The sequence below is a fragment of the Platalea leucorodia genome, assembly GCF_965183815.1.
Source record: "Platalea leucorodia genome assembly, chromosome: 2".
Lineage (NCBI taxonomy): Eukaryota > Metazoa > Chordata > Aves > Pelecaniformes > Threskiornithidae > Platalea > Platalea leucorodia.
Genome location: NC_138824.1, coordinates 30,748,386 through 30,770,524, shown reverse-complemented (window position 1 = coordinate 30,770,524; position 22,139 = coordinate 30,748,386). Strand labels below are relative to the sequence as shown.

The 22,139-nt window shown below is 37.9% G+C and overlaps 1 protein-coding gene across 10 annotated transcripts in view; it reads left to right on the top strand.

The window, feature by feature from the left end:
* The window catches only part of FNDC3A (fibronectin type III domain containing 3A), a 124,220-nt gene that overhangs the window by 39,440 nt on the left and 62,641 nt on the right, over positions 1–22,139 (top strand). For 7 of the 10 annotated variants that reach the window (XM_082304058.1, XM_082304055.1, XM_082304056.1 and 4 more), the window contains one exon: positions 1,681–1,756. The exons of 2 other annotated variants lie outside the window; for them this stretch is intronic. In XM_082304058.1, coding sequence (XP_082160184.1) covers positions 1,681–1,756 — 76 coding nt within the window. Of the gene's footprint in view, positions 1–1,680; positions 1,757–14,835; positions 15,095–22,139 lie in introns of those variants that run through there. One more of the 10 variants, XM_082304060.1, reaches the window with a different exon arrangement.

Below are 22,139 nucleotides of genomic sequence, written 5' to 3'. Positions count from 1 at the left end.
TTCAAAAAATTATGCCTGCTTGGGGAGTCTGAAAAAAAATTTGTGAGAACTCATCCACTCGTATTTCTCTCCTTCTTCACATTGTGAAAGTGATTGCCAGTTGTTAAAATGCTACCTTCAAACACTTAGAATAAACTCTGACAATACAATATTTTCTGAAGACCTGTAAGTCTTATTTGAAGTTCATGTCTAAAATCTTCTTGTTTCTAAGTTTAGATTATATTATGAATGCTAACTTACTGAATCTTATATTCAGACACACTTTAGAAGATCTGGAAAATTTATTAGCATGATAAAATGTAAATAGTGATATAGTTCATTGTTTTTTTTCTCAAAGAGCCTAAAGCTTCTGGAGACATCTTTCTCCAGTAACAGTACTGTACCACATGAAACAAAGTAGTATTTTTAGAGTGCATGCTCAAAACTGAGCTAAATCAGTATTGAATCACATGGCACAAGTTTGAAAATGTGAATATCCATCATACCTCATCGAAGTTGCAGATATGTTAGGGCAGAACTTGCCATCTTTTCATTAATTCATAATGTTTCTCTACCAGAGGGAGAGGAATTCTTATGATTTCTGCCTTTTCCTCACCCTTTCCTTTCTCTTTGGTATTCCTAAAATGAGTAACACTCACATTTCCTGTTTTCTTTTTTTGTAAACAAGACCAATTTTATTTTCTTTTAGCAATTTAACAGGGGAAATTTTTGGCCATAATGTTGAAGAGTTGTGTATATAAAGATTTGTCTCTCCCCAGTTCACACCAGGAGGAGGACATACACTCTATTTAGACACGTGCAAGCGAGACTGAAGAAAGATGTGTCCAGAAAGGAAATTATGAAATGCACCTGCTCTTCTGTTTTTTTTTTTTTTTTCTTTGTTCACAATTTTAGCTAGATTCTTCATGGTTACAAACTTTTTCTCTCACAGAAAGGCAGGTTTCAAATGAGAATACAGAAGTCTAAAATGGTAACAGGCTTCTACTTTGGTACATGTCAGACTTCCTCTGTTTATTTTGGCTGATAAGGGTGCTTTGCTATCAATTCTGGATTGCATGGGTTTACAAAATTTGAACAAACAGCTTTCCGCAAATAAAACTATACATATTGTTTCATGCTGTGCATCTAGAGCACTTACTTTGTCATGACTTCTGAAAATGTTTTATCATCAATGAATGTACAAACATGCTTGGATCATGTAAAGAAGGAAATGACACAATATTTCCCTTGTGTTGAAAACTGTTTGCCAAGTGGTTATGATGAAAATTCAAACACTGGGAATTCTAGACTTCCTTCTGAAACTTTATGTAATGGTTTGATTAATGCTGAAGTTAATGTAATTTGTTGAAATAATTTAGGCTGTACAAATAGCTTTTTAATTATGCTAAGCAGTTGGGAAAATAAAATTTGTACAGGTACTGTTTTACTCAGTTGTTATTCTCTCCTTGGTTCTTTGAAAAATGTTTGTTTAAAAATATCTGTACTTGTTCTTGCTCTTATCTCTTTTTTTTTCTCCATGGGATGAAGGCAGCAAGCAGTGTGAAGTGAAAAATAATGTATTTACTAACCAGAAAAAAAGTTGTTTTTCCCCAGTAAAACTTACTTTTTTTTTTTTTTCACATATCAGACTTCTGTAACATATTCCTGTGTAATGGTTGTAAACACTCTTTTATTTTTAAGGTTATTATTGTGCAAGTTAATCCAGGGGAAGCATTTACAATAAGAAGAGAAGATGGACAGTTTCAGTGCTTTACAGGTAAAGCTGATAAATTTATTTAATATTTCCTGCATCTTCATCAGGATAAATAAAAAGCAAGTTGTCGTGTTGAAAGTAAAAGACTGACAGAAATGATTTTAAATACAAGAGCCATTTAAAGACCTAAAAGATTAGATGCTAAAGATCATTGGATTTAGGTTTCACTGCCATAAACAAAGCACTTTTTCTTATATTAGATGAAATTAAATTTCTTGGGAGAGAAAGGGGGGAACATTTTCAGTTTGCAAAGCAAACAGGGAAGTGCTGTGGTAGCAACTTTTGACTAACCTCATTTATTACACAGACCTCAAATTAAAAGCTACAGTTGTTAATTTGGTTTATTTTTTTTATTCTTTGCTGTCACGTGTACATTGTTTGCCCATACCAACAGTAGCTGTCTGTTATCCCACTAGTAGGTTTTCGTTATCTCTAGGGGCCAAATTGGGTCCTTTCTGAGTTCTAGCAAGTGCAGCTTCAAAATACAAATGCTTCTTCTAAGTGTAGCATCCCCATACGCAGTGGTCAGTTTGGATGTTGTTTTCTATTCTGAATGAAAATAGCCACCAGTTAAGCCTATCTAGAGCTGCAGGAAATAAGCAGTGAGATATTGCTGTTGTTTAGAATACCACTTTACTGTGTTATAAGAGAATATCCACAGATTCAGCTATGGGGGCATTTTTTTGCTTGTTATCTTCTGGGCCAATGAATCCTACCTTGTTTTTTCTGGATGTTGGCCCAGCTTCAACAGATACTGTTCTGGGAAGTTGAAGCCAGTATTTTCCAGCTCCTTTCCCCCCCTCTCCAGTCTGAGAAGAGATGAAAGGTCTGGTTTCTAGTGTCATAGGCAGGTCCTTTGGCTGCAAAATAACTGATTAAAAGTAGGCCTTGGATTGTAATTAAGTTTATATCGACAATTCTTAAAGTTTGCATGTCCATTAGCACCATTTTTCAAAACATTGTGCTGGTTGCATAGTACTGTTGCTTCCTTTGAGCCACAAATGGATCGGTGTTGCAGCTCACAGTTCTATAGGGCTTATTTGAAAGGTAGCTGTGTAATAATTACTTGGCAATACCTGAGGGGAATATAGTGATTTTTGTCTTGCAATTTAAGTTAAAGAACAGATAAGATGTATTTTACTTCTGTTGCACAAAACACTGAGGAGAGTGGCATGCATTGCATTTTGGGTTTTAATTTTGATTTATCAGATGAGCTTGGGGAGAGGGGGGCAGGGAATGAATCGACACTTTCCTTGCATGACCATCTTGAAAGCAGGAAGTGTGTGATGAACTGCAAAAATATTGAGATCATATCTCTATAGATACATTCTAACCTTTCATGGTACAGCTTTTATCCTTGCTTGGTCCCTCTTGCTTTCTGAGTAGTCAGCTCGCTATTGTGATTTGATTCAGCTGCTGATTTCTTCACGCTTTAAATATGAAAGTGAGCAGGAGCAGTTATTAGACAATTGTTCCTGGGTCTCACGAAGTGTAAGCTCAGGTACAGTCTTTACCACTTTCCTGAAAAGTGGCACTGGCAATCTAGGAACCTACATTCCCAATCAGTTCCACAGCTCCTGTCATATAGACATTCTCCTCATCCTTCCCCCTTCCAGGACATGAAAATAGGGCTTATAGTTGGTAGTAAAACAGAGGGCATAGAGGCTTTTCATATCTGTACATTCTCTAATCTTAGAACAGAATCTGAGTTGCATGTGGTCTTATGAATGTTGCTTTTCTGGTCTATTCTTGCCACTCCTGAGACATTTCTGTGTTTTATGAGTGCTATGTTGATGGATCTTTCTACCTTTTGGCTTCTTGGGTATGTCTGGCTTAAAGAAGAAATTCCCTTAGTAATTGATGCTGTACCTTTTTCATTGTATGTATTGCAACTAATGAGGAATGTCTGCTTTCCTGTTTTCTGTGTACAGATTTCTATAAAGTGAACCATTTCAGATGGTGTACACTGTAGAAAGCAATTTGGTATCGGTGGTCCTTTTTGCTCTGCCGCAACTTCTCAAACATAGTTTGCCCTTCACTTGGCTACAAAATGGACGACAAGTCTGCAAAATGGGTTACAGCTGCAGGAGACTATTGCATTGACTCTAAAGAAAAAAAGCTCCCATCAGTTCCCTGTTCTTTTCTGCTGTATGCACTCACTTTTTAGGTCAAATCAAAGTTAAAGATGTGGAAATACATAATGAGTATGGTTTGGAGGAAACCTTATAAACATGCAGAGATGTTTATTTTTAAAAAGGCATGAAGAAAGCAAAGATGGCTGAAATTTAGTGGAGATGCAATCAGTGGGAAGTTAATTTAGTCGTCATAACTTAGTCATAATTTAGTCATTAGTTTCTTAATGCTTTTTTCCAATCTCATTTTTTCCTATAAATATTTACCCATCTTTATACTCTTTTCTGACTGTATTGACTTAAAAGTTTCTGCAAAGAATGCATTATTCAGCTTTTTCTGTGATGTACTATGTAAAAAGAGGTAGTATTACATATGCTGAAAATGTGTATCTGTATACTATGCAAAACCACAGCATGTATTGTCCACAGAAAAATTATAATGACATACAAGTATATTGCATATTGCAATTAATATGGTTTTGTCTTGTATCATACTCAGAATCCACTTGGAGGAAGAGCATGAGTACAAGCAAAGATTTTTCATGAAATGCACTTAATACTTTGTTACAAGTGTTCTCTTATCCCTTTCAAAATGAGGTTTGTAAAGCTTACATGTATAATTCACAACACTTACTTATTTGTGGTAGAATGGTAAGTGACCACCAAACAAATATCTCTTAGATTCTGATGTTTGCTTTCTAGAATGAACTGGTTCTGAGAACTTAATTTACTTCATATTTTGTGGGATCTTCAATATTCTACAAATAACAAGGGCTTCAGTTCAATATTGAACATAGTACAGGGGGTTTTTTTAAGGAACAGAAAATTTGCAAGTACTATTTTTTGAAGTCTGTATTCTAATTTATACTTAGCAAAATGGTGGCTAACAAATATGTTGTCTCTTTGGATTACAGTCTTACTAAAAGATATCCAAGGAAGAAGAAAAATAATATGAGGTTACAAAAGATAGTAAGAATTTAGAATGTTACACATTGACCAAAGGTGAAAACAATAAAATGTAAATTCAGGTTCTTGCAAGACAATTTGCATGCACATAAGTTTAAATTGAAATTATGTGAATATAGTACTAAAATGAAAGAATGGAAGTTAAGCGGTAGCAAGCTGCTTCTGGATGGATCCCCAGTAGAAGTGCAGATAGCCAGGTACAGTGGTCTGGGTGATTTGGTAAGTCACTGTTCCTTGGATAATTCTAGATCTCTCTTGTGCTTGAGACGTGAGACTACGCTATCTGCTGAAGTCAATGTGAATTGTTTCTAAATCTAACCATGATGTTAATTGTATTTTCTTGCATCGTATCCCTGTCTGTTGGAAACATTGAGGCATTCTGTCGGTCTTTGTGCTGCTCTTGTCAGTTATTTTATTTGTAAAGAGAACTATCCTTACTTTGGATACTGTATACATAGGGTAAAACTTCTCAGCCTGAAAAGAAGGAGAGTCATTGTCTTTCTAGGAGAAAGAAGAGGTGTGAATAAAGTGACTATTTTAGAGCTGCTCTTGAATCAATGAAGTAATGAAAACTTAAAGCACCAATTAATGGAGAAGCACACATGCTTTTTCTGTGAGCTAAGCTTCTGAAGAAAATGCTGCATTTATACCCAGGTCTCTGTACTGACTTACCATCTATTTGCTGGTATAACTCTCACAGATGATCTGTAAAGCTTTGACTGTTTTTGGTACCATGATAAGTGAGAAGTGGCTTTTTAATGTGGGCCTCTTCCATGGCAGTTAAGATTGGGTGAAAAGGCTCTTAAGATTATTTCCTGGTTTGAAATCTCTTGAGGTTGGCAAAAGAGCAGTGGTGGTTAAGGAACCTTTTCTCCTTGGTGAATCCCATTCCTTTATTTTTGTGGCATTTTGATGACTTAAAATAATCTGTGTATTTTATTCTTGGTGTCTTACATTTATATTTCTGTAAAATAAGAAGCATGGTTGCTTTATGTTTCTATAGTTAGCAGTCTTGGATCTTAGTTGCTTTTCTGTTGTATGTATTTTGACTTAAATACAGCTTCAAATGAGCACTTCTGTGTGCCAATGGCCATTTTTCTGATTTTATAAAATGTTTTCTTTGTCTGCCTAGTGGTTTGTCTGATAGTGATAACTTCTGCTCTTCCTTGACGCAACTTCAATTTAAACTGTTTCTCAGTTTCTTACTTTCTAAAGACACTGTGCTTTTCTTGCTAGATAGATAGGAAGATATCTGCCTGTGTATCTGTGTGTTAGACCAAAACGTTTATTTTCAGAAGAGCTCTTTTAAATCTATGAAACTGTTCTCACATACTAGAAATACTCAGACTTCTGTGGAAACTTTCCTTAAGCCAAAATTTTCTTCTGTTGAAGTGAAATAATCAGCTACATTACAGTGATTCAGAAAACCAGGTTTGAAATGTATGAATGGGCTCTCTTTGTAGAAGTGAATTACTGCAGATCACTCATTCATGAATTCTTCCTATTGCAGAATAAATGAATGAAGATGACTCATCTTGAGCACATTTTGTAACAGTCCCAAGTTACAGCTAAGGGCTATTAAATGTTACTTGACATAATAAGAGAGACCATGTTCTATATGTCTCTGCAAAGGAAAATTGCCATTTTCATAATAAAATAAGAAAAATTATGTAAATTGGAATGAGTCATAAATACTTCATGCTTTGAAATGAAATGAAATATCAGTATTAAGGTTAGTCTCTAGGATAAAAGTTAAGCAATTTTAACCTAATTTTTTCTCCTTAAAATAAGGAATAAAACACTTCTGAAAAGTGTTTTCAAGGAAGTCAAGAGGAAAAGAAGATCACATCAATTCTGAGACTACAGTAGTGAAACACGAACTTTAGTTCATTCTAAGATTAGCTTCAGCTTTGCAACACCAAACCTGCCCATTACGCAGAACATTGTGTGAATAAAACTGTTATAGAATCATAGAATGGTATGGGGTGGAAGGGACCTTCAAAGATCATCTAGTCCAATGCCCTGCCATGGGCAGGGACATCTTGTACTAGATCAAGTTGCTCAAAGCTCCATCCAGCCTGACCTTGAACACTTACAGGGATGGGGTATCTACCACCTCTCTGGGCAACCTGTGCCAGTGTCTCACCACCCTCAAAATGTTTCTTTCTTATGTCCAATCTAAACCTACCCTCTTTCAGTTTAAAACTGTTGCCCCTTGTCCTGTCACAATAGGCCCTGGTAAAAAGTCTTTCTCCATTTCTCTTTTATAAGCCCCCTTTATGTATTGAAAAGACGCAATAAGGTCTCCCCGGAGCCTTCTCTTCTCCAGGCTGAACAACCCCAACTCTCTCAGCCTTTCCTCATAGCAGAGGTGTTCCAGTCCTCTGACCATTTTTTGTGGCCCTCCTCTGGACCTGCTCCAACAGGTCCATGTCTTTCCTGTGCTATGGGCTCCAGAGCTGCAGGCAGTACTCCAGGTGGGGTCTCACCAGAGCAGAGTAGAGGGACAGAATCACCTCCCTCAACCTGCTGGCCATGCTTCTTTTGATGCAGCCCAGGGTACAGTTGGCTTTCTGGGCTGTGAGTGTGCATTGCCAGCTTGTGTCTAGTTTTTCATTCACCAGTATCCCCAAGTCCTCTTCAGAGCTGCTCTCAATCTATTATCTGCTGTTACCTGCTGCCAGGTCTCATGTGGTTGTGGTTGTTTTCAGATGTTGTCAGAGCAACCAAGCTGAACATTTTAAAATCCAAATGTAACCGCTATTTCAGTATATTTGAACAACAACAAAAAAACCCTGGATTTATTTCATTCTCAGTATCTTCTGGTTTTTTGGTGTTGAGTTTTATTTAAAACGAATGTACTAGAATACCTGTACTGGCACTGCAGTAATGATCCCATATATTGGCTTTAAGGGTGACATCACCTGTAGAAATACCGTATCTTGTTTGTTAAATTACTTTGGATCCACTTTAGCACTGGGCAAAGTTTAGGAATAAAAGAATATTTATTTAAATACATATATCTGTAGTAATGGGACAAACTAGCAAAACCAATAAAACACTGTTAGCAAGAATTCTCTTCTTGAGCATCTCTAGTCTTCTAGATGGTTTAAGAGCCTGGGTAATGAACCCTTACAAGTCAACCCAGATGTGTAGTACAAAGCTTTTAGTGCTCTAGTTTTCCTGCTCCCATTAAGAACAGCTTACTGGAGCCACTCAGGGAAGCTGCTCTGGGTGATCTTTTTCTGTAGCCCAAGAAGAAAATAATTCTTCATCCTTGTTTCCGTTTACCTGTTTCGCATTTCTAAATACTGAAATGTTACATGATGGCATGGGTAAGTTTATTTGCTTTCGTTTTTGTCTTCAAAGATGCTTTACAGCTTTTCTCCACTGTAGCCTTCTGAAGACACAGATGTAAGGTTTTATACATCAGTTCATTTAAAAAAAAAAAAAAGCCTCACCCTAAATTGTAAATCATTTCAGTTGTCTTATCCATTCCTTCTGTGTGAGTGCTGTGGAAGACTAAACATGATATGCAAGGCTGAAACTGGATATGGATACTTAGATTAACATCCTCTTCTACACATTAATTTTAGGATTTCCGTCGGAAGTATTTAGAGGGCCTTCATAAAAGGCATTGAGGAAAGCTAAGACAAGTCAACTGAAAGTATGAGGTCACAGCAAGCTACAGTGACTTAAAGCCACTTAACTCTTGGTTGAGGATGTCCATGTAGAGTTTCAGAGCTGATTCTAGGAGTAGCTTAACTTTAAAGCATCTCTGTTTGGAAGTGACCTTCAAGCTACACATTTTAGAAATTGTTTCATAGGTGTTTGTATTTTCAGGTACTTACAGTCAAACTAAAAATAATAGGAACATTGGTATTGGTCAGCCATGGAGGAGTATGATTGCAGAGAGGACTTGATTCTCTTCTGTGTTGCAACAAGACGATAAGAGAAAGTGACCATGAAGTGTGGTTGTAGCAGCTTGATTTGGAGCTATCTCATTCCAAAATAATTCTAAGTAGCAGCTACTCTTTTTATAGCTTAGAGTGATAGAGTGCATGAATGCCCTTGCAAATTTTGTAGAACAGGCTTACCCTCCTGCCTTTTGCAGGCAGGTTAGCATAAAAGTTGGGTGGAGATATGGCAAATACCCTTCTGATAAGGTAAAGAAATAATGGTGTGTTTAAGCCCTTCACACATAGGAGAAGTTTAGTCCATAATTCAAGTACTGTTGGCAGGGAAAATTTGCCCATAAGCCCTGCTGCTGCAGCTTTTCTAGTACTACTATTAGGACTGTGCTGAATTAAAGGTAGCTCAGCTTACATCTACTTGATGCTGTAGCCCCTTTTACAGTAGGGCAGAGGCAGTCTTCAGGACCATCTCTCAAACTTGTTTTATTAACTCAACAAAACTTGCAAAGTAGTGCAAAATGAGGTCGTTCCCCTGACCAGAATAAACAGTAGCCATCCAGAAGTCTGTTGTTCAGATCCGGCTCTTTCTGCTCCAAGAGTGGCCATGAGAATCAGCCTTGTAACAGAGCTCCCTCAGCCTTCTCTGGGAACTGCCTAACCTTTCCCTCCGTTAAGTCTGATAACTGACCACGTCTTGGTGGTCCCAGTCTCTTCCAGCCCTTAAAGAGGCAGTCAGGGATGTTACAAGAGGCTGTTGCTGGAAGAGCTTACTTTATCATGCTGCTTTTCTGCCAGAGCAGCTCACATTACTGTTGTGCCCATCTTGTTAGGATTATAAACACTAGATTTCTAAAACATGCTATTCCCAGAATAAGCTGAACTTGACAAAAGTTTTTAATAGAAAGCAAACTAGACCTGTTTTATCACCTCCTGCAGCAGCAAATTGAGGGGAAAAAAAAAACCCAACAAACAAACAAAAACCCCACCAGATTAAAAGGGAAATGCATTAATTCAGATCTCTTTCACAATGTTGGTTGCAGTGCGTTTTAGGGAAAACTTAGTTTTTCTGTCATTGATTTCTGTTTAAAATGTGTTTCAATAGATCTAGTGTCTTTATGTGGACAAAACATGTCTATAACATTTTTGCCTTGGTTATTTTCTCATTCTTCTATTAGATATTTTTCTAACTTTTATTCTGTCTTGACTTATTTCAGACATTTTGAGACGTGAATGAGTTCATAACTTACTATATTCATTATAAGGTGTTCAGTCAGGTTCTCCTTTTCCTGTCTCATTTTCCTGTGTATTCCGATCAGCTAATCTTCCCTTGTATCTTCTCTAATCTCCTCCTTTATTCCCTCTTTTCATTACACTGCAAGCTCCACACTGCAAGCCGAGCCCGACTGTAGGAAGGTTCTGGAGGCATTTGTTTGAAATATCAGTGCTTCAGCTGCATACTGAAGACATCTAATTTTAGGTGTCTAAATGTGTGTTTCTATGTGTGGCCTTGGATATAAGCTCCCATTATAACTAGTGAAGATTTAGTCACTAGCTATAGTACAGTCAGTGCTTTTCAGCTGACATCAGTTTGCACTGAATAGCTCTCCAGGCTCCACTGTTTGTACTGACTAGATCTCCACTTGCTATAACGGGAGTTTGAAGTCCTAACTTGCATGCAGACACATAATTTTAGGTACCTAAATGAGATGTCTCCATTCTGGAGCCAAAGCCTGGCTATTATAAGCTGAAATAAGTAAGGCTACATCCTGAAAACATCTCATTTGAATGTGTTGTTTCACAGTTGTACCCACAGTGAATGTCTTTGTCCTCAAGCATTTGAACTCTTTGAACTCATCCATTTCCGTGAGCATCTAACATCTCACATTTTACAAGGAAGGTACCAGTACTTGGAGGTGCATGCTGGGAATGGAGTTACAGCCCTGATTTGCAGCTAGAGAATGCCCCTAAAACTTGGTTTCCGTGACTGTAGTCAGCCACGTCTAGCCCACAAGGCTGTGAAGTATTAACTCAAACCGCTGAGATTCAGGTGCTGCTGTGGGCTGAGTCTGGAATCAGCTGGATGAGTCTTGTATGAAGCATGTTAAGCTTGACAGGTCTGCATTGGGCAATATTATACTAGTCCCCTGGCACTGCAGTCAGTTCATCTATTTTCTTCCCTGACTATGCTGCTGATGGGAAAGAAATAGCCCTGTACTACTTGCTCTGTCGGGGAAAGAGGGGAATATTTATGTAGGAACTCTTCTCGGTTTCTAATGTAAGTAGTTAGCAGTTTGAACTAAATCAAAGATCAGACATGTGGGCAGAGTCGTCTGAAAAAGATTTTACTTAGTATTTTCACTTAATATCCTAACATTTAGAATAACTTATGCTGATGGCATTTTCTGTATCTTAATGGGATGCAATCTGGTTGATTGAAATAACAAAGTTTCATGAAGATTGCTAACTTGTTTTATTAAATAGAGAAAAAAGTTTCTCAATTTCATTACCTGAATAATTCTTTAAAAACAAATGGTACTTTTATAGAAACTCAAACTTAATGGTTTTAAGTTGAGTTTGCACTGGGTTTCATAAAAATGGAAAGGCTAGAACTTTGTGCATCAAGGTGTCCTTTTGTTAAATCCTCTTTCACCACATGTACAGTATGAATACAGGCTGGTGTGTCACCTGTTGGAAAATGCTACGGATTGTTAGATGAGACCCTAGGAAATTTCTTTATAGTTCTGCCCTGTGACATTCAAGTTGTATTGCTATATCTTTGATGTATACCTGTAGCAGTGAAAGTATTCAGACTTCTATCAAAGAATTACTGTTAATGAAGAAATAGCTTTGAATTAATTTTGATTTACTCTTGTTCTGTTTGTACTCCAAAAAGTAGTTGTGGCTGCCTTATCTTGCGGACCACTGTCAGGCACGTGGTAGTTGGGAAGGGTGGCAGACAGAGTGGGAAGGAAACCAAGTCCTTCATGGCTGTGGAGCAGCTCTCATGCCGTTATTTTTCCAGAGTTTCTCAAGACAGACCAAGTTCCCCACGCATGCCCAGGCTGGCACAGCCACGCCAGCAGCTTACAGGGCCTGCTGTTGCTCTGCCTCCATGCTTTCTCCTGCAATGCTAAAAATTGTTGCATAGGCAGAGGGCCAGTTTTTTCACCTGTGCAAGCCTACTGTGTTGTCTGTGTGCGTCCAGGTACACTTTTCTTGCCAGAATGTAATATCTAGCCGAATGTTGCAACTTCGAATCCAGGCATTTTTTTTATTCTGTTCTTAGCTTTGCTTTTTTCTAATGGATGACTCAGCAGCACATGGCTTGATAGATATGGCTGTGCATGTGTTATTAATAGTAAATGATTATAGTTGTCTTTTTTGACTGTCTGTTAAACGACTGAGGTTTTGTCAGCTTGCATGACTTACAAGATCATGACACTTTTCAACTTCATTAAAATAATGGTAATGTAACTTCCCTTTCCCTTCTTCCTTTTGCAGACGTGCAGCAATCTGTTTTACATCTAAAGCAGTTTATTAGCCAAATGAGGGAAAGGAAGAAGAGGAGAAAGATAAAAAGGTCATTACAAACATATAGCCTAGCTGTATACAAATATAAACAGCTACTGTGTAATGTGAGTCAAAGACCAATTACAAGCATGTGAGTTCAGCCACTCAAAGCCATTAAGAAACAGTGTAATCACATGGGCTTTCAAACAAAGCTGGAAGGGCCAAATTCATTGGTAGTAAATACAGCTATCCACAGTGCTGTTCTTGGGTTTGTTTTTTTTTTTGCCAAAGAGAAGCTCTTTTTCACACTGCAAAGAGCTTCCCAGAAAATGCAGTTGTCTGGAGCAGGTGCCCTTGGACACCCTCCAAAGAGCCTCAGATTTTTTCAAGTGACTGTACAGCACCAGATAACTTGTAGATGGGTCTCAATGGCATTAGAGCTGCTAGAGAAGCTGACTACACCTTCCTTCCCTTTTGATTAATCAGCTATTCTTTTAGCATATGTTTTATCTCCTATGCCTGTTCTCAGTTTGTTTTTCCAGTAGCCCATTCTCCAGCAGTTTCACTTATCCTTTGCCTTTGGTGCTCTACATATGGGCCATGTATATTGTGTAGGTAGAATCGATGTGCCTTCCAAGGCAACTGAAGAGCTGCAATAAGAACTGAATGCCAAACCAATAGTCTATATTACTGCTTCATTAATAATTCTTAAAAGGAGTTAGTATGGAATTGTAGTTTCAATAAGATGTGAATAAGTTACTGTGAGTAGGATAGTGAGTATTCTTCATGATGACCTCTTTGTAATGAAGTATTGCAACAACCCTAGAAAAATCTTAGGAAACATGGACAGGTCATTTAAAGTAGGACTGTGCTGAACAAAGACCACAACAGGACCATGGGCTGAGTGAAAGTCCCAAAGTAGGGAAAGCCCTACTTGTAAAACACAGCTTTAGCAAGCCAGTTCCAAAAACTAACCAAAAAACCAAACCAAACTACTAAAGCAGGTGGAAACGATCAAATTCCCAGGAAGAGGGCAGGGAAAGAACTGTTAGGTCCAGGAGCTGTGTGTTAATGGTACTGCAGCTTTCTCTTCTAAGAATCAGAATTAAAGTTGAAGATGACAGAAGGAGAAAGATGTGTCTACAGAGAGTTGTCAACCTTTCTCTTTTTCTGTTTTTCTCACAAGTTGCGTTTAAGGTAGTCTCTTGAAAGACAGCATTTAAGTGAAGTACTACTGTGTTACATCCTCAGCTGCTTTAGCCTTGAAGAGGTTGTGCTCTGAAAGGCACCACTCCCTTGACATAGTTGGCTCTTAGGGTTTATGCAGCTAAGAGACATCTTAGTAAAACTCTAAAGGAGCAGGTAGATTTAGAAAATTATATGAAACATATTTAAGTTTGCATTTATTCTTACTTTTTGTTATGCTTTCCACATATTTTGTTTCTTGTTTTGTGATCAGGCACAGAATTGTTATGTTCGATTTAAAAAAAAAAAAAAAGTTTAATCTTACCTAGCTTTTAAATTAAGTTAAATCTGAAATCTCATCTGACTTTTTACTGTTATTTTTCAAAAGATAGTACATACAAATAAAGCTGTCTTGCAGGCAGATCCTTGGAGTGCCTAAAGCCCGAGATGAGTTTGGGAATTTGAGAAGCTAAACTATATTTTTTTTTTTTTCTTAAAGAGAATTTTTTTTTTTTCTGAATTGGATAGTAAGGGGTCAAAAGCAGAGTGACTACCTTTGATTTGGTGTGACACTACTGGCAGTGCAATTTTCGGGAGCATCTGGTGACTTAAGCAATGCATCAATGAGTGAAAATACTTAGTAAGTTACAAGGGGGGTATGAGCAACTGGAACCAGTTAAAGTTCTTCCAGCATGAATGAATTTTAAAAATCACCTGCTAAGAGAGCTGGGAAAAAAAAGTGAATATCAGCAAATGTTGAACAGAGATGCAGAGGACTGGCTAACGTGAGCCTAACTTCCACTCATTTCCCTGACTTGTACTGCAGATGGGTACAAGAGGACTGCAAGCATGAGGTTTTGAGATTGATTGTTGACCGTTTGATCACTTTTTACTGTGGACTTCTGGCCCGTGTATGTTAGAACAGTGCTTATTGTACACAGGTTGTCAATCTGACGTGACGTGTATATAGCCTTTTCAGTAAAATATTTGTAAAAGGTGTGGGTTTATGCTTACTACACCCTTCTAATTCTTAAGCAAAGAGAGATTGCATAAAAAGGAGGAAAATGGACCTTGGAAATACCCTATCTTTTCTCTTAATTGCAGCTATATACACTCTCAAGTTTCCTTGCGTTGCTTTCCAGCGAGGATATGACACATAATAGACTAGGAATTTTTCATTCATATGCCCACACAGCTTTATCTGTAGGTTGTTTCCCCAGTTCGTCCTCCTAAAGACAGGTCTTTAGAATACCATCCAGAGCACTGATTTGCCCATAATAGCCTTCCAAGTGTCCATTATGTTCATAGAATTTCCATCTGTTGTAATTTTTTTTTTTTGCAGTTACTGAGCCTCATCCCCTCATCTGAAAAATAGATCCATTATTTCTGATGGGAAAGAATCTAGTCTCATCGTGGTGACAGTAGTTAAATAGAAGGGTGTTGGGTTTGGAGTTCTTTTCAGAAGCACGTACATGTACGTTGCTGGATCATCTTGTTGTATGGTGGTGTTGTGCTGCTGTGTCTGGAGAAGTAGTACATTGGCAGGTAAACATTTCTGTGCAGCTTCAGAGAGCTGAACGGGAGGTCTGAAGTGTCTGGGAACATGCCGCATAGAAAAAGAGGCTGAATGTCAGGTAAGGTTATATCTGTATAGGATATAGCTTTGGGGGATATGAAGGCCAGTGGGAAGTAAATAGAAGGACTAGAGAATGCAGGTGTAAAGAATTGCAGGTATGCAGTGGAGTCTTGAGGCCAGATACTTGCACGTTGCCTGTCTCCACGCTGTAAAATTCAAAGCATACTACAGAATGGTTTTTTTGATCTCTATCTCTAAAGAGCTTCAGCAGAGTCAATATAACCTTACTCGTTATTTTTAAGGTTCTAAATTGTGGATGAAATAGGAAAGGATTGAATGCTAAAGCATGATGCACAGCTAGCCTAGAATGCAAATATATCCCTTCTTAATCACTTAGTAACTGACGCACTCGGGTGTCTTTCAGCTAGCAAGATACTCTAGAAATACTTTGCATTTCAGCAAAGCTGATCATCCAAACAATTCCAATGGCATATGAAATCTGTATTCCAGAAGTAGTAAAAGATCAACAAGAACATGTATTAACTGCCTAAAGGAGTGTTGTTTGAATGGTACCCCTGAACTGGGTGAAATGTAGTTATATACAATTGCAAGGTCATGCATGAGATTAATAAATTATAAATGGGCACCTCCTCACTTGAAACTTGAGGAGGAGAAAGCAGACAAGCTATTTGACTCACAAGGTAAGTACTATCTCCAGTGTAATGTATCTGTAAAGGTTACTGTGAGCATAAAATGCATCAGGGCAGTTGTTGCTAGTACAGCTTGGGATGTTCAGTAGCATTTTACAGGATTCTGCTCTGACCTCAACTGTAATTTGATAATTCATATTTACAAAAGATGGAATGAAGCTGATTCCAGGTGTTGTAGAAAAGACCTATTAGGATATTCAGGAGAATAAGGAGCTTATTTTATAAAAGGAGAGTAGAAGGGCTTGGTTTGTTTGGCTAAAAATGAGTTTTGTTAGGAATAGGTAAGTAAACACCAGGGATTCAAAAAGCAAAAAAGTTAATAGTTAATGTCAGAGCTGGTTTAGAGCCCAGCTGGATGTCAAATGGCTGTGAATAACTTTTATCTAATTACAAGAACCCTCCTGGCTACATAGGAGAGCAGTGCTCTAGAACAGCTCTCCAGTGGGATATGTGTGGGTAAAAGAACTGACTGTTTTAAGATTGGTCTTGATGCTTTTGCGTAGAATCCATTTATGATGGATCTTGATGTGTGATAATGGGGGAGAGGAATGAAGCCACAGTTGCAGATGAATAGACTTGATTCATGAGGTCTCTCTCAGTCTTTGAGCCCTGACGGTCCAGCAACAGAAAATTTAGATCTCCTGCATCCAGACAGTAGTGAAGCAATAAAAAGTTTCTGCACAAAGGCCACATTTAGTTTCCAGCTATTAAGCAATTTTCTTGTCTCAGCTCCTTGGTAGAGGGATATATTGATCCATACATAATGTATGGTAAGAAACGGCACCATGTGCATGTGTCTTTTTCCCTTTCTTCTGGTTTGGAATGACAGCTTTTATATGTCTGAGCCAAGGTAGTTGTTTCATTGCTGGCCTCTTGTTTGGCACAGGTAAGTAGATTCCTTACATAGTTCTTTCTGGCTCTGAGTTCATTTTGGCTGCCAAAGCAGTGTGTATGTTACTTTTTAAAACGTATTTTGTTACAGAGCAAATTGAATTTGAAGAGAACACTGCAACGGCATCTTTGTGTCTGGGCCCTGTTTGCTGCTTTACCAGATACTTTCTTTCTGATGATACATATTTATTAACATTGTTGAAAGCTTTTTATGAACAACAACAACCTTTGTCATAGATGCTCTTAAGGTTTGAGCTTACATACTTTCTCTGTATAGTAACTTGCTTGAGTTATGGAGAAAATAATTCCTTGATCGAGGGATCTGTAGAGGGCTCATTGTGAAGAATCAAGGAGCCTTTGTCATGTAAAACACCAAGATTACCAAATTTTAAATTTCAAATGCTAAAACAAGTTTAAAAGATTTAAATAAAATTTTAAAAGCCTTTATTAGTTAGCATGTGGTGTTTGTTTTTTTTTTTTAGCTAACCCAGACCCTGAAAAAAACTTTTGAATCACTTTCAACAGTAAAATGTGAGCTTTGCAGTGGGAATTGGTTGAAGATGTTTAGTGATCTGTATGATAGTAGAAACATTTCACTACAAAAGAGGCTGCAGGTGTTGGTAGTAAGCATGGTGCCTTTCGATGTTGCTAAGTCTGGCTGAGAACATCAGTTCTTTTTTTATATGTACCCTGATTTTAGGTTAATTAATTTGGGACCAAATTTCTGCAAAGCTTTCTGAACATGAAAATTCTTGTATGTTGGCCTTAAGTCATTAGCAGAATCAGAAGCCTTAATCTAAATGTTAAGGTATTTATCATGTCAGGTGCAATGCTATTAAGAATTTTCAAGATCAGTAGTTTTTCAATCAAACTTGTATTTCCACCGTCTTCAGAGCATCCCCTATTGTAGCTGCATTCATAAGCTTGTCTTGTTTTTGGTGAAAAGACAGAAAAGTATGTCTCTGTGACGGGCTGTAATCACAAGGGGTCATGTTCAGAGTGTTTGGATTCCACCTTAGTTCTAACTTCAGAAGCTTTTAGCTGCAGAAGTCTCAGACGCAGCCCAGGTCACCCACTGAATCATGACCTAATCCTAGCAAGCACATTGAATCCATTGCTTCTCCTGTTTTGACCATGGCATTCCCTAGATGCCTGTAATTCTACAAAACATGAGGTTGCAGGGGGACAGCCAGAAGCCAGACATCAAAGACATGCCGGAGTAGAGACAGTATAGAGACAGTATATAAATGCCGTCTTTCTCTCTTTCCATAAAGATAGATAGGCTGTTTGTTTACTCGCACTATATTAACTTTATCCCCAAATGCAAACAGTATCAGCAGCAGGAAATTGGTTAAAGCACTTGCCCAGAATTGAGATCTGAGGTTTTTAGCTCTATGAAGTACCACAGAATCTGAACCTGTAGCTTCGGATTCTAGCAGAGTCCCTGGCCATGAGGCTCTGGGGTATTCTGAGTTTAGGCTTTTCTCCATGCCGTCTTTTGGAGATGGGCATCTTCACCTCAAAAAAAGATAAGATTCTAGAGGAAAACTACATGAGAAGGCAATCTGCCTTTTTCTATTGTTGTAATGGAGATTCCTGTATGATTGAGGTGAAGTCCTGGGTGCTGGTTCCCGTTTTAAAGGCTGGCTCTGTATTTTCCATTTAGAAGCTCTTGGATTAAAGGCGTTAAGCATCTAGCATGGACAGGAGCTTAATGTGTTGCATTCCAGTTTCTAGTGGCCTATCTTCAGCAGTGGTGGCCTGGGTTACTCCATAGTCTGGTGCTCATAGCACTTCTCCTGGACAGGAGCGAGCTGCGGGGTTAATCTCCTTCTGCATAGCACAGAATTTAGCCTACCTACTAACCGAACAGGAAGACCTTCTTTTCCTGACAGTAGGAATCTACTCTCGGAAAACTTGATGTACTCTACTGAAATTGGACAGAAGAGTGACTAGAGCAGGCCTGAACCAGATATCTACTTGAGGACACACTGTCTGTGCTTAATGATTTGTGTCATTTGGTATGAGGTGGCTCCCTGATAAATGTGCAGAAGCACAGAGTTGTCCTCCAGAGGCAGCTGGTGAATCACCCTGCTGAAGCCAAATGTTTGCTTTAGATGCTGCAAAGTAACATCAGATGCTTTGAATTTGATCTTCTGTCTCATTTTTGTCAGGTGATGATTGTGTCATTTGCTTGGGGCTTGTTCCCTACAGTTTGTGTCATGACAGAAGGATTTTGCATTACCAAATGTTGCCTTTTGAATTGTCAGCTTCAGGGACTGTTTTCTTCACTCATGATTTGAAACAAAACTGTGTAATAAAGTGTTACTTCAAAATTTACTTCAGAGTTTAGAAACCTACATCTGAACATTTGTGGAACTGCAGTTTTGGTAGAATCCTTGTTGGTAGACTCAAGTGAATGCCTCTAATGTAGGCAGAAAAATAATTGTATGCGGCGAGTGTGAAGAGAGGAAGTCCTGTAGGACTGACCTCTCTTTCCATTTCTTTGTATTGTTACAGAAGACCTTTTCATCCAACCAGAACAGCAAACTCACTTACCTAATGGAAGAATTACATCTAAGAGAGCAAAATTTCAGTGGACAGAGCTGTTGGATGTGAGGGTTTTTTTAAATCAGCAGTTATCATTAACCTTTTACCGTTACTAAGAACAAGATTTAGCCTGTTTTTGCACCCTAGAACTCTAGTTGTGGAGCCAATGTCATTCTAGATTTACCTAGTTTTCCCTCTTTTTGCTAAATCATGTAGAATCCTGGATTATGGGATTCCTGGAAAGGCGAGACACCTCATGTCCTGCTTAGTTTTATGCCTTCCAGTTAGGAATGACCACTCGCAAATTGGTCCCTTTAAAGAAAGATGCATGTGGTATTTATTTTAGATATTAGAAGGACTTCAGCTGCTTATAGTCATAATAATTTTTGTTCTGCTTTGTTTTTATTTTAAATGGACCATCTGAACCTGTACTGTATCTGTTTATATAATTAGCTTGAAGCCTAAAGAACTTAGAGTTTTTCAAATGAAAATACATGTTATTAGAAGATTCCAGGAACTCAAAGTAGTACATCTTTAGAGGTGCCTGCCTTGGATAGAAATAAAAATTTGAGTCGGGCGCTGAGTTTTCTCTTGGCAGCCTTTTCTGGTATTAATTTCTTGCTCGAGTTTCTGACATTGTATGTGTTGTAATAATCACAACTTGCACAAACAGAATTTTATTATATCCAGAGAGTCTTCTGTGTGTTTTCATCCATGGTGTTAAAATGCCCTACCCTAGAATTTGGTAACATTGTTTCAGCATTTTTATGTATGCTATTGATTTTCTTAATCAATACATCATATTCGTGTAAGTAATATTCAATAAGTCATATTCAAGTCGTAATCCGTATGTAAATAGATATATATACACCCACACACATGTGTGTATAATAATTTGAGGGGGGAAATATTAAGAAATTTGCACAGAGGGGGGGCTTCTCTGAATGCCGGCTGTGAGACAGCAGAACATGCCAGATAATTTTGCACTCTAGTTTCAAATCGATGTAGCCAGGTAAGTATGCAGAGAAAAAATAACTCATTATTGTAATAAGTTGAATATAATGATGCCAAAAAGGCCTTTACAAGTAATTATACTACATAATGTCATTTTTGGCACAACCAGGTGGGGGGGCGGGGGAGAAGTTGAAGTTCCTTCTTGGAAGGAACTTCCAAGATCTCACTTCTCTGAATCAACATGCTCTTTTGTAGAAGCCACTGTCTACACGCCAAGAAATGCCAACTGTTGAGACTCACTTGTGCTGTTCACCCCTTAACCACAACCAGCTATCAGTAGTAGTGCTTACCTTTTTAACTTTCTCGTCTGCAGTGCTATGTGGCCAAAAAAAAAAAAAATACCCGATGAGAAAAACACAAATTCTAGTAGTAACAACTGTTAGATGATTAAATTGTAGTTTATCCTGAATGATGTGAATCAAATGGAACATGATTAAGCAGTATGCACAAATATTAAATATTAGTCTGAACAAGTTGTGGATCAGTACCACTCAGCATAAGTGCTAGGAAATTAGGCTCTCCTTGAGGAAAAAGCTAAGCAAATATGCTATGCAGTTAGATTAGAACAAGTGCGGATTGTTTTTCCTGCTAAGAATAAAAACATTTTCATCAAAGCTGCTCTGTGTTAAGAAAGGTATATCACATTTGACTCCCTTTGAAATGCAATGATTTATGGTTCACCTGATACTTAAATTGGAAGACTAAGAGGGAGAGAAAACAATTTTTTGACATAACTCTTCCACATAGTTACTAAATAATTACCCTAAGTCTAAACCTAAAACAGCAAACAAAACGGACAAATTTAACAATGTGCACAGTACAAAGTCTGTGTTGCATTTCCACGTTAACATCTTTGATTCATTGGTACTTTTTGTTAACAAAGTAGGATAGAGTTGATCACCGTGTCACACAATTGCTTCAGAAAGAATGTATAAAAACTTTTTATTGTTGGAGTATCTCAAAAGACTAAAATCATCTAGCAAGCTCCCAAGTTTAACTTGATGTCATGAACTCGCACCATTCAAAAGGTTTGCAGTCTTTTTTAATCACAAAATTGCCCAGTGGTCATTGTTTAGAAACAGGTGAAATGAAAGTACATGTAACATTTGAACATAGAAACCATTCTCACCTTTTTCCTTTGAACATATGTGAGGCCATTATAAAAGAAATCCGATAGCTGTGTTAATGATAAAGTGCTATAGGAACCTGTCATCTCTGCAGTTTGCCTATGAGAAGGAATTTCACGTCCTTTTTTTTTTTTTTTTTTTCTGAATATGTATGTATGGTTTCATGGGAAAGATCAGGATCTCATTAGGATGTAATCTTCAGAAATACTGTAGTTAGGCTTCATAGCTTTCTGCTCTTTTATCCATTATTCCCAGGTCTCTGTGGATGAAACTGATGCTTTTTCCCCCCTGCTTTTGAAAGGAACTCTGTGAATGTTTTACCTTCAGTTTTTCCTTGCATTTGCCAGCCTGCAGTCTACTGATAGATTTTTTTTTTTTTTTTTTTTTTTGTGTAGCCAATTAATATATTTAAATTGATGTTGCTGCTTTGTCAGCTGCCGTTCCCCAGCCTTGATGGCAAAAGTGGACAGATGGATGGGGGAAGGGATTGTTTTGTCAGGATTAATTTAGAGCATAAGGAATACGTTAAATTGACAGCATTGCGAACTGAAGTCTTCTGACCGCCTGTGTCCTTGCAGTGTTGGCAGTTCCTTGTGCCTCTTCCCCAGCTCAGGCCTAACAGCAAGTTCTGCGTTTACTTCTCTTTTTTGTTATTACTGGCTTTGGTTACATTGCACCTAGTAAATGTAAAGCTGATGATTCTTTTTCACAATTTTTTAGTGCCTGTTAACCTGAAGTAGTAATTTGGAAGTATTTTCCAGGCATAGCTTACAAACATAGAGCAACTGGTGGGGATTGTTGTTACTGGTTT